This window comes from Micropterus salmoides, unplaced genomic scaffold (genome assembly GCF_014851395.1).
Source record: "Micropterus salmoides isolate LMB-PRFRI ecotype aquatic unplaced genomic scaffold, ASM1485139v1 Ms_hic_scaffold_7, whole genome shotgun sequence".
Classification (NCBI taxonomy): domain Eukaryota; kingdom Metazoa; phylum Chordata; class Actinopteri; order Centrarchiformes; family Centrarchidae; genus Micropterus; species Micropterus salmoides.
This window is the reverse complement of record NW_024044459.1, coordinates 10,229,221-10,242,221: the sequence shown is the minus strand read 5'-3', so window position 1 is coordinate 10,242,221 and position 13,001 is coordinate 10,229,221. Positions and strand designations below refer to the sequence as shown.

At 39.1% G+C, this 13,001-nt stretch overlaps 1 protein-coding gene across 2 annotated transcripts in view; it reads right to left on the bottom strand.

Moving 5' to 3' along the window:
* The window catches only part of cfap299 (cilia and flagella associated protein 299), an 81,206-nt gene that overhangs the window by 16,951 nt on the left and 51,254 nt on the right, over positions 1 to 13,001 (bottom strand). For both annotated transcript variants that reach the window (XM_038704724.1, XM_038704725.1), the window contains exon 4: positions 2,139 to 2,281. In XM_038704724.1, the coding sequence (XP_038560652.1) occupies positions 2,139 to 2,281 (143 nt within the window). The remainder of the gene's footprint in view (positions 1 to 2,138; positions 2,282 to 13,001) is intronic.

Genomic DNA, 13,001 nt, shown 5'->3' with positions numbered 1-13,001 from the left:
CCCACCTCTTTTAGGGCGATTTCAGTCTGGTTATAATTCGTCCCCCTTTCTCTCTCATAGTCTCTCATGTAAAGGCAGTTTTTTTTCGAACTGCAGGCGCTGCAATGCAATCTTTATGGGTTCCTGGAGGGCTCGCACTTACGTGTTTACGTTATGCCCCCAGAAGCAGAGCTACGCTTCTGCCACCTGAAAACCACTCGGCAGTCCACCAGCTTGTTTCTGTCACTACTATCAGCTGCTGAAATGTATGTTCAGGCTGAAAATTCAACCATAGTGTTGTGTCGGGAGCTGCAAGGACTTCACCAGCGGTGAGTAAGACACAGTATAGCTTAATACATGTCATTTGTTAAGCTATGAGGAAAGCTGAATTTTATGCTTATGTTAAATGTGATTTATTGTGTTATTAAGCTGTGTTTTATGTGTGGTAGTGGAGTCAATTTAAAGTTAACTTTACTGCACTTAACCAGTAACAATTATTTTATGAATTGTTTTTTTTATTTATTGCCAGAAACCAAAGAAAAAAGAGGAGGTAGCATGATGTAGCCATCACTGGCATCTTGGTCAGAGGAGGATAAAAAGAAGAAGAAAGAGAAGTAGGAAAGCACCACAGAAAATAAACCAAAAACAATACAATATGCCTTTTATATTTCCCCTTGCATGCACATAGCTCGTTGTTACTGTGTGATTATAGAGTACGGGAGAACAGTGGATGCTTTTAATACAGCCCACACCCCTAATAATACTGTGTAACTACAGGGTAACAAGTGGAGAACTTTCAAGATTTTTTACAACTCTCTGCTTACCCTATTAATCTTGTGTAACGTAAAGAATGAAAATAAATACTAGGTTCATCTGTACCCCATAAAACATTTATGAATAGCTGTTTGATCCACCTTCATATACAGAATGATATTATTACATTACTGTAGCCTATTACTTGAGAGGGGTCCCTTAGCTGCAATCCAAGATTAACTGTAAACAATTTTATTCCTTGCACATTATCAACCCCTATGCGCTTTATTCTGGATTTGTTGTACCTAAATAAAAGGTTTGTCACAGCTAAATCAGATGATTAGTCCATTGAACTGGTCACCTTAACCATCCTTGCAACAATTGACCCACCCTGAAAGATTTGGCAGGAGCCGCCACTGGTCAGGAATTTTCAAATTCTAAACATAGCAGCTTAAAAATGCTCTAATCCATATATTTTTATATTATCAATGGACTTGTAATGTTAAAGGTGTCACCCGAAAGTGACCCAACTCTGTGGAACGTTTAAGAATCTTTCAGCTCATTGGTTTTACTGCCGACAAGTTAACTGTATTGCTTCACAATCACCACTTATCAACCTCATTTCCAGAAGCAGCGTGGCAACTGTAAGTGGCCAAACGCTGATAAACCCCCACATGGAAACACATGGAAACACCTTACTAGTGCTACAACTAGCAGTTATTTTTATGATCGCTTCAATTTTCTATAGCAAGAGGTAACATTTATAAATGATTGTTCAACCAAAAATATAAACCCCAAATATACTGAATTTAAAATAAAATAAAAAATAACCTTCCAAAAGAATCCCACCAAAAGAAGACCATGGGCAAACCCCCCCCCAATCAGAAACCTCTAATATGAAATCACTAGTATGGCACATCCTAGTGTGCCAACTTCAATTGAGTTTTCAGGGCCTCTAAATCAATCAATAAGCTGATCTGTTTATCTATTAATGTATCTAATTTTGAGGCCTCCACATGGCCATTAAATCTTTTACATTCATATGTGATGACAAATTTACAGCACATCAAAAGAAGATCAAAATATCACGGTTTAAACCCACTTTAATCCTGACTTTAATCATGTCTGCCTTGTCCAGACAGGACACTTTGGCAGCTCTACTCAGCTTTACTTAGAAGTGTATATTTATTCCACATCTATGCTGAGGCCACAAGGGCTGGTGCTGTACATACTAACTAAACTGGCCCTTTACACAGCTCCTTCCAAGATTATATTGGTCTCTCACGTCAACCTGAGTCTTTAATCCTGGATAATAAGATTTCCTTACCCTTCAAATCTCATCAAATCCCACTCGAGTCAAGGCTTCCCCAACCAACGTGGACATGTTACAATGGAAGGAGACTTACCATAAATCCGAGCGTCCTGGCATGAGTCTCTTCTTTCCGCTGAAATATGGTTCAAAATCTTGGGTCTTGAGTCTGTGGGCGTAGTCTATATAGCCAGATACTTCCTGTCCAAGGGTATTATGATCCCTTATGAAAATGACCGACTGTAAAAAGAGAGAAAAAGAAGGAAACCCTCTGTGTAAATAATTATGGCCATCAAGCCTCTTCTGAGTAAAAGCCAGGAAGGCCAATGTCACTTGTTAAAAGTGGACAGATAGAGGGGATCTATTACAAATCCTCCCACTTTTAAATACAAAGGCTCACGTTATACTTTGAATCGGGTCCAAAGCTGAAACAACTCCAACTAATGTTGTCCTGCGATGGCCCAAGCTCACTGAGGTGGGCTGTCTATAGAATATCATGCTCAGATATGTGCGTGGGACTTGAGCTGAAACCTTACAGTACAGACTTACAGTAACCAGAGTCTCAGTTCCGTTCCAACACACCTACAGACCGGGCAGGAATGTAGCTTGAAATTACTTGAAATGTGGGTTAAACTTAATACTGTAAGTTGTGTAAATAGTTAAGGGGAAAAGTTCAAATATAGACAAAAAATGGGTCTAAAAAGATCCTTAAAACCAACAACCTTCAATATTCAAAGGATTTAGAGTAGAGTTAGGTCATCATTACATTTATTCATTTAGCGGACACTTTTATCCAAAGCAACAATTGCTAAATTTCTCAGAGGTTGCACGCCTCTGGAGCAACTAGAAGTGAAGTGTCTTGCTCAGGGACACATTGTTGGATGTGTCACAGAGCGAATTGAACCCGTGTCTCTCACACCAAAGGCATGTGTTTTATTCAATGTGCCATCACCACCCCGTGACCACATTGTATAGTTTTAAATTCCCCTAAAACCACGGCACTACAAAATGTGTTGTAGCGGTGTTCAACAGTTCATTGTAAAGCCCATTCCGTTACATAGAATAATCATTTTGTTTTTATATAATATTTCTAAAATTGACTTGTCTAGACTAGAGTTAGTCAGTAAAATGTAAGACATATATATCAACGTTTATTTTAATAGTAAAACCACAGGAAAATGGTAAACCAGTGCCTTGATATTGAGGTGTTTGGACCAGATATACTACAGAAATATCCAAACCCTATCGGCATAGATTCATGAAACCCGTACCAAAAGAATGCAGACAGTTAGGCTTGTCTGATGTAGACCCAAGGATAATTAGACCCAGCCCAAAATGGGGTCAACCTGAACAGACCCAAACAGAGAGAGAACACACTACACCCAGCAGCATCATGTTCCACCAATTATTGAGCAGTCACATCCGTAAAGAGCAGCAATACATGTCATTTTCCTACACTTGATAGATCCCACCTGAAAAAACAAATGATTATACTGCAATGACAATGATGTACCATATGATCAAACTTGATAGTGTGTATTCATGGTTATTAGACTACTGACAACGAGAATGAACAGGCAAATATTAGCTTTTCAGACTGATACCTTGCCCTTAGGGTTTAAGATACCGGCCATGAACGACCTACCCTGCTTGAAAAAGCCAGAGAACTTTGATGCATCTCTCTCTCTCCCTTATTTCCTGTCTCCTCTGTCTTTACAATCACTGTCTAATAAAGGCATGAAATGGCCAAAACATGTATTGAAAAAACAACAACAAAGAACTGCTGGCTGTGAGGGTGACACGTTGGCTCCCTATAATCCAAACACTGATTTCTGATAAGAACTCAATGAGTAACAACAAAAAAGGCTTGGATTCTCCAACGCAAACAAAACTCATAAATCTAAAGGCAGTTTCTGGGCTGCTCATCAGAGACCAGGTCTTTGAAGCGAGCTCAAACCAGGCATAACCTGGGGAAAAAAAGATGACAAATGGTTTTGTCACTGGATTCAGACAAAGCAAATGAAAGGCATGTTGTCCAAATCCCCTCAGGGGGCAGCAGAACATGAAATGATCTTTTCATGTGGATTGTATGGTTTAGATAACACATGATGACAATGGATGGGAAGAACTCAAAACAGAGGACACACTCAGGTGTGAAGAGGTTGTTTTGTCTGCCAATGATGAAAAGAAGCTTTTTCTTCTTTCTTTTCTGCCTCATCTTGAGAAAAATGAGGACTCTTTTTGTGTCTGACAGTGTCTTGTTTACTCTGAGCATGAATGATCCCCATTTGTCGGCGTACAGTAATACAGTAAGAGGATCCAAGAGGAATACCTCAGCAAGCGTTATCACATTTGTATCACTGTCAGGACACAGGCCATCTGTGGATCCCTTTACTAAAAAGGCGAGAGATAACTAGCTCCAGAGCAGAGACGAGGACTCCTTTCTCTCAAACATTTAAAACCGGTGCTATCAGATTCACAGGGCCATAGACCCTATCTACTGGCTTCTGTCCTCCTGCAGCCAGCCTTGAAAAGACATCATCAGCTGGACCCACCAACGGCAAAGGACGCAAGTAATGTTTGGCTAGTGGTGATAAAAATATCAGTTGAATTAGTCTACAGAGGATATGTAAATCAATAAGAAATGAGCCAGTACCTGTTTCACACTGTAACAGTAACAACATCTTCCATCGATACGGTCTACAGTCTGTTTTCAACAACTGTATCTTTTTCAGCTGTAAGCCAATTTTAACAATAAATGGCTTTATATAGAAGAGGCTGTTGATTGGCTGTTTGTTATGCTCTTCTATGCAAAATGCACCATCAAAGCTTCTAGGTTCTCTGCTGCCAACCTGATTATCGTTCTGGTCTTGTAATAACACAAGTACCACAAGATGTAATAGTGAGTCAGTGTAACTTAGTTGTCCTCAGTCCAACAACACTAAGGTGTTTTTCTTGCCGGATTGGGCTACTGGCATCCCAGAGTCAGAGCCGCTGTAAATCAATGCAAAACTGTATTCGTTGTTGGCAAATTTGCCTCCGTTGATCTCAGATGCTGTGTTTGGTTCCAGTCTGGCCGTTTTCATTGGGTGACTGCTAAGCCTATCTCCCTGCCAGCTTGCCTGGCTCTGGTTCTGTTTCAAATTCCAGCACTCCTCCCTGCTAGCATTCCCTGCTGGGTCCTAACCCCAAGCATGAAAACCTCCTCTTCCCGGTGGCCCAAAGCTCCCGTGCTAGCGGTGCAAACACCAACACTTCCCAGTGCTCCGAACGGCCAGAATCAGCCAAGAATAGCGTCGTTAGCTGCATGGCTAACTGAGATAACTAGCTAACAGCAGCTATAGTTAGCGGTTTCTCTGGTTATAGGCTGCCCCATATATGTTTGGAGTATGAATTCAACAGGGGGCCATTTCTTACATATTGCACCTTTAAGGCTTATTGTTTATAATAAAAAACAATACAAAACGAAAAATAAATTACACAAAGATCTGTGGGAAAGTCACATTATAAAGACCATCTGCAGTGTCTGTAACATGTTAGGGATCATTTTTATTTATTACAACTTCACTTATTCTGATAACTGTGGCCATCATTTCGAAGTTATGATTACACTAAACTCACTAAAGTAATGACTGAGATCTGGGAATAAACAGCAACAATTTTTGTGTGAAAATAATAACTATTATTCATGTATATCACACAGAATAACACTGCCTACATGAAAATCCATGATAATGTTTTGTTTTACTAACTCACCTTTGACAGGTAAGCCAACACATGGAAACACTCTCAGGGAACTGGGGGATAAAATGATCGAGTCAAACTCGCTTATTTGCTGCAAACAACCAACATGACTTCAATGTCAGCCTCAATGTTGGAGGCAGCCATGGTGACCTCCATCTTACACCATGGAAAACAAGTGGAGGCCTTACGTCACCTGCCAGCAATTACCAAGAACAGGTGCTGTGACCTCACAGGGCAACAAGGGAGAGGCCCTCCTTTATAGCAAACTTCAGTCTGGTTAGTGCCTGAGAAGCTGAGCGCTGCACAGGTCCCATGTAAAGATTGTGTCTCTTTGTGATTGTCAAAGTTTGCTCCTCTTTGAAACATGTTTTGTGTTTATAGTTGAAATTTCATCTGGCTGAAATGAAAAACACCAGTGACCTTAAGTTGAAGGTTACATAAACCTGTAAAGAACAATAGACCAGGAGTTTCTTTTAAATCCATGATCCGTGCAGTTAATAAACACAACAAAGCACCTCAAATCCTTGTGGGTACCCAGCCCTCAAAAAATCCACTATGAACATGTTTATGCGCTCAGAAACAAACGGTGAAACTTGAACAGTGTTGACAATCATAATTATTGTGGTCTGTGAAAACCGTGGAGGGATCCCCTGCCTCTTGACAATAAAAGCCTACACAGATGTGAATTACTCGACAGACCTTTGGCTAATCTTTCAAAGCCCCACGGCTGAAAGAGGGGGATTTACAAATTCGAGTCAAACAGAAGCTGACAGCAGGCTGACACGTACTGTGCCCCTCCTTTGTGCTTTGACAATGTCCTACAGGTGGGGTCACAATGGCTGGACCACCTGACATCCTGTGGCGTGAGGAGTGTATGTCTGAATGCGTATGTTGACTGTAGGTGTTTGTTTGTGTGCTGTGTATTCAGAAAAAGCCAAAGAGAGCTAACAAGAGCTAACTAGCCACAAGGACTGACTATTGAACCTCTATGCTGTTTTGGTAACAAGATGAAATGTGTCCTTATAAAAGGATCCAATAGCTGGTCAGATCTCTAATCTTGTTAACCTTTGTTTTAAAAGGGTTCTATAAAAGTAAGATAATGAAAAAAGTATTGTTTTAGTATCTGTACCATATTTTAGCCCTAGTGTCAAACAATGCCCAATCCTACAACCCATAATATCAAAGTTAAAGATTATGTTCAGTATTTCAATTATTTTCCCTTTAATAAATTTATCTTTTAGCATTTAAACAGACATAATTATATAATTCCTCAAATTTTAAAAGCACTAGCAAAGTTTTGGCATTTTTGCTTAATAATGACTTAAACACATTTGTCAGATTTCTTGATTGGCTTTCTGTCAATTGAGTTGTTTAAGTATTTTATTATGCAGTGGACTGCAGATACAAACGACCTCAAAAGCTACTTCCTGGTATGACACATAAAATGGCAACATTTATGTTTAATATTATACTATTAAGTTCCCTCACAAATAAATCAGATAAAATCAATGATTACGTCCATCGATTATATGCTATAAAGCGGAAGCAGCAGAAAGGGGAGGACACACACAAAGCTGGTTTGACTCTGCTGAGATTTTCCATTGCTGCACATGAAACTACATATATGTGTGTGGTAAGTTTTGTCACCAGCTCAGTGAGACTAACGTGTACAACACCGACTGCTTCTAGATTGACTACACACATGCACTCACCGACACCAACAAACTGTCTGCCAGCCAGCCCCCATGGCCCCCTCCTCTCCCCGATCTCCAGCCCACCTCTGCCCACACCAACCCCCGCCCAGTCCCTGGGAACAATCCTGCAGTGTCAGGGAGCTGTGCAGGTGTCTTGCGGTGTCAGCTGCCATTCTGTTTATTATTTGTGGGCTGCGCTTTAGGAGGAATCCCGGGCCATCACTAACAACTGTGTAAATTTGTTGGGGTAAGGAAAATATGGCCCATACTACAGGAATGTTTTTAGGTGGGAGCCCTTTTTCTGGCAGGCTTTATCCATGTCCCCTTTCTGGATATCCTTTGAGGAGTTTGTGTGTGTGTTTGTTTAATGAGATCCCCATTAGTAACTGTAACAATAACAGTAGCTACGTTTTTCAATGTGCACATAATGTATTTACAATACTAATGACAAATGCTGTGACAAAACAACACAATAATTCAGTACTAGTACAATAGATAGCTCTACATCATTAGATCATCTATTACAGATATTAAGTAATCAAAAAGGCAACATACATCATCGGATTACAAATAAGATGGATAGCTATCTCAATCAATATCACATATTTAGGAGCATAACCAGGACTATGTTTAACGACTCATTTTTTGTGCCAATAAACACAATCTTATTATTTGATCAAGGCATGTTTTATGAATTCCTTGCCACCATAGCACCATGATTTACTGTTTTCTGTATTAAACCAGTTTTTTATAGGGATATAAAAATGACCAGATGACTGTCTTGTAAAATAATGATGTCAGGTTTCTTTAAAGTATCTTTCATATCTTTCAAGAGCTTTCATAAAGTTCCCTATTCTCTATACTTGACAAGACAAGTGGTTATTCTTTATAGCTTCCTTTGCGCTATGGGCAGTGAAGTGTCATGCAAGCTGCTTTGTTCTGCGCTACCTGTAACCTGTTCAAATGACTTTCTGCTGTATTTGTAAATATTCCTGAACAACAAACTAATTTTGATAAAAGTAACGCTTGAACCAACTAGAAGAAGGCCTCAGTCCACAGAGCAGACTGGAAGTTAGCATTTAACGTACATCATGGTTGTTAGGTGAGATGAAGCCTAGCAAAGGTAAGGCACAATTCTTAGTTTTAAATGTTTAAACTTGTGTTTGTTGTTATGGTTCTCTGACTGGCTATTCCATGAGTTTGGGTTGTACAGTGATATGACTTACACAGCTGCGCCAAGTAATTCTATCCGATTACTCAATGAATCGATGGAGTAATCTGTAGAATACTCGATTACCGCTGCCCTAATCCTAAACAACTCCTTTGAGGCACACCACACTTTCCTACTCTTAACTCACAATTATAATAACTCATTTGCTGCTTCCAGTTTTGTAATTCACCATATTGCACAATCATCCTTCAGTCTCTCCAATTTTCTCATTACATGCAAATAAATCTTCTTTAAAAGGCACTGAACTGCGGTTGCAGTGATCTATCACCCTACTTATTTCCTCTCTAATTATAGTGCAAATCAGAGAAGCCAAGACTTGATAAATGTCCCATCTTCCCTGTCATGCCCATGGCAGTTACCTGCTCAGCAAAATCTTATTTATCCTCGTTCTTATCTTGCTCAATGGCATAACCCAAGTTTTGTTGGAGCATGGCATTCTCATGGCTTGTTCAGCATGTGTCTGATGGATGCTCTGTGTGTGTGTGAGTGTTTCGGGAGCGGTTCAGGAGTATGATGAGGATGTTTACTTATTTGACTTGGAAGTGACTTCACACAATGGAGTCACTTCCAAGATACTTTTGGATACGATGCAACAGTAGAAGCCATATGTGCTGAGGGATCTACCTGAATTACACATCCTGCAGGATATCTGTTCCAGAGCCAGAGCTCACTTACTGAAGTGTTTGTAGGCAATGCGTATTGTTCATACTTCTTCTGATCTTTTTACTTTCAACAATAGATTGCTGAAAGTAATGATACCACACTAATAAATTGTGAGTAATGCAAGAGGTTGCCTAATGTATGTCTTGACTCCAGGTTTCAGGGACAAGTAGTTGCATTTCAAAAGATGGCTGTTCAATGATGTCAAAAGTTATCTATAAATATGACAAATAAATTTAAACTTCCCTCTAAAGCAAAGATTTTACTTATCATAGCTTCAAAACATCTATAAAATGTGCAATCAAGTCATCCATAAGTGTGGAACTCACAAACACACAACACAGATGGAAAAACAGAAGAGTCATTTTCTAAAAGACACTAAATAGATGTGTGCTTCAGTTAGGCTGGAATATGGAATAATGCCCCACAATTGGTGCAGCATTTCATCTTCAGTGGCAAGTTCAACATATGGGGAAGGAAGGAGAAGGAAAAGTTAAACGCAACTCCCTCTAAAACAACAAATTGACATCTTTAAATGTCGTGTACATGTGCTATAATTTTTCACAAACCAGGCCAGTTGTTTCCTCCTGCTTTCAGGCTTTAGGCTAAGCTAAATTAACCACATCCTTTCTCCAGAGAGGTATCGCGAAAAAAAGCCTGGTAGTGATCTTCTCATCTCACTCTGCTGATCTCTGAATGATCCCAATTTTCTGCAGGACTGCTTTGTGACCATACTGGATTTACAGGATTTTTGCAATAATTTGATTGGCAAATTAATTTATTGGGATTAGCCAAAAACAGACATTATTTTATCTATAAATGGTTACATTGATTTCATAGAATTTGTGGATTTTGGAGGTAATATCAATATAAAGAGGGAAAAAAATTCAATAATGATATACTGACCAATATTAAATAATTATATAAAAACTGAAAATTAAACTTTTGGCGGCCTATATACAATGCAATTCAATAGAAGTTTATTTATATAGTGCCGATTAAGAACAAAACAGAAGTTATCGCATTGCACTTTTCATACAGCAAGTCTAGGCCATACTCTTAACAGAGACCCAACAATTCCCACCATGAGCAAGCTCCCAGCAACACAGACAAGGAAACACGTCCTTTTAGCAGGTGGAAACCTTGAGCGGAACCATGACTCAGGGTGGGCGGCTATCTGCCTCGTACGTTTGTGAGGGATAACAAACTATGTAATAGAGACACTTTTTCTAAATGTCCTAAAACATATCTTCGGTGATCCTGTACAGCCTGTTCAATTAGTGCTACCAGAGATACACCATATCAGTCTATCTACTGGCAACAGCACTAAGTACAATCAGCACTTCCAAAATGGCTGTGGGTTGTTTGTACAGTGCTGTGAGTCCCCATAATCTGTTGGAGCACCTTTTAACATACTCTCTCATCACAACCCTCCACACGGGTCGCTGATAGACTGCAGCCACCCTCGCCAGACTTCCCTACACTCTCTCTTGGCAAACGCTGCTACTTTTCCATCCACTAAAAAGCCTAAATTCAAGTTTAACTTTAAAACAAGTCTATATCCATGAAAATAAATAAAGACTAGGGCTTTGATTGTTTCCATCCTGGAAATAGATGAGCACATTTCAGCTTCACCCCACAGATTCAGTGGTCACTGTGACTTCAAATATTTTGTGTGTTTACAATGCAAACGCAGTATTTTAAACCTCGTCATTTCTGTCACCATCTAAGATTCCACTGTGTTCATGTTACTGTGATACCTTAGCAAGAAAGACTTTCCAAAGCTTTTGGTTGTAATTGTCCTAACAGGCCTCATTGTGTGTGCATGCAATAAGGATGGAAATAATCAAAAGACATTTCTTTTCCTTTCGTTTATAATTATAGGGTGTGTCACTACACAGATGTCTTGGCACCGGATACAAAAATGCACAAGTTAACTGTTCAAAAGGACTTCTTGCCCTACACTGTGGTTTAATGTTATATCTGTATTCTCTTAAAGTCCTGCACAAAGGCTGACCAGGCCACACAAACTGGTGCAAAGAAACATTTGTCTTTATTCTATGCAGTGCATCATTCCATTGGAGGAATTTCTCTTCTTGTTAAATTATTTTTCCATTGTAGCTCACTTCTATTCATTTTTTTCCAAATATTTGAATTTACTCTATTTAAGTTAATAATCCACTACAAGAAAAAGTTAATAATCCACTACAAGAAAAAAATATTTACTGTCAAATTTCCATCAGCTCTGTGTTTCTTTCCTTCTTCCCATGCTGTAAACCAAACACGCAAAGCCCCCCACATAGGGGGCCCCTTCCCTGCAGCATAGAGCAGGCGAAATTTTACATCTTTCATAGTGAGGATACTGTCTCTAAAATTGTCCTTAGGTGTGAATGTAAGTGTGTGTGGTTGTTTGTCTATGTGTGGCCCTCTGATGGACTGGCGGCCCGTCCAGGGTGTACCCCGCCTTTCGCCTGATGTCAGCTGGGATTGGCTCCAGCCCTCCGCGACCCTGTACACAGGATAAGTGGTTGAAGATGGATGGATGGATGGATAGATAGTGAGGATACTAAATAATTTCAAATGCACAATGAAATTTAACAGACCACTTTAGGACACAGATTATGGATTTGATTGTATTATGCAAATTTTAAAATGTTGAAGCTTTTTAAAGTGTCACAACCACTGTCAAGGTGCTGATCCTGCGACAGCCATGATTGCGGGAGCTGTCCACGGTACTCCGTATCTGATTCCACCTTATAACTTATTGTGGCAGAGGTTTTTATTTTCAAAGTTACTGTAAAAAACCCATGTGCACACTCATCTCAGATTGTTACACAACTGGACTGTGAAGTTAGATAGGACAAACCTTTCCTTTAAGACCAAAACATTTTTTAATCTCAAATGGAGCAACAAAGATTACATCAATTGTGGATACACACAGTACCTGTTTTCTTATAGCTCATTTATTTTAAATATTCAGTCCCAACAGTCTCTCCTGTGCTTCTCAGACATGTTTGAATTAGTTTCAGTTTTGAGCATGGACATGGGAAGTAGGGGTGCTGATGGAGCTGCAACACCCCTACTATAAAAAAGTAATGAAAATCTTTACTCAAGTAAAAAGTACAATTATTCCCATACAAAATTAACATTTAACAAACCCACTCATGTAAAATTATAAAAGTACTTGGTCAATAAATTACTCAAAATACAAGTTAATTTGTGTTTTAATGTTGTTTAGTTTAGGGCCAGATCTCGTCACAAATCATTTTAAGTGTCCAAGTCAAGTTTCAAGTCTCTTTCTAAGTGTTTCACCCACTGTGCATCAGGTTAGAAACAGCCACAGTGCAACATGGTTCTATTGAATGCACTTTGCTGTTCGTTATCTCTAATTTACCAGTTTTCTGTTCGGTACAATTATTTTACTTTATTTATTATTATTATATTATTATAATTATTACTTTATTTACTTTATTTTACATGAAAGTATCGATAAGATCACTAAAATATTATACTTGCTGCCTATCCTGTTGTTGCCTTTATATGTTATCTATCTCTTACCTTGATATGAACATATAGCCAACAATACATAAATTCAAAAAACATCAGGCAACGCTTAATATGACGTAATTAT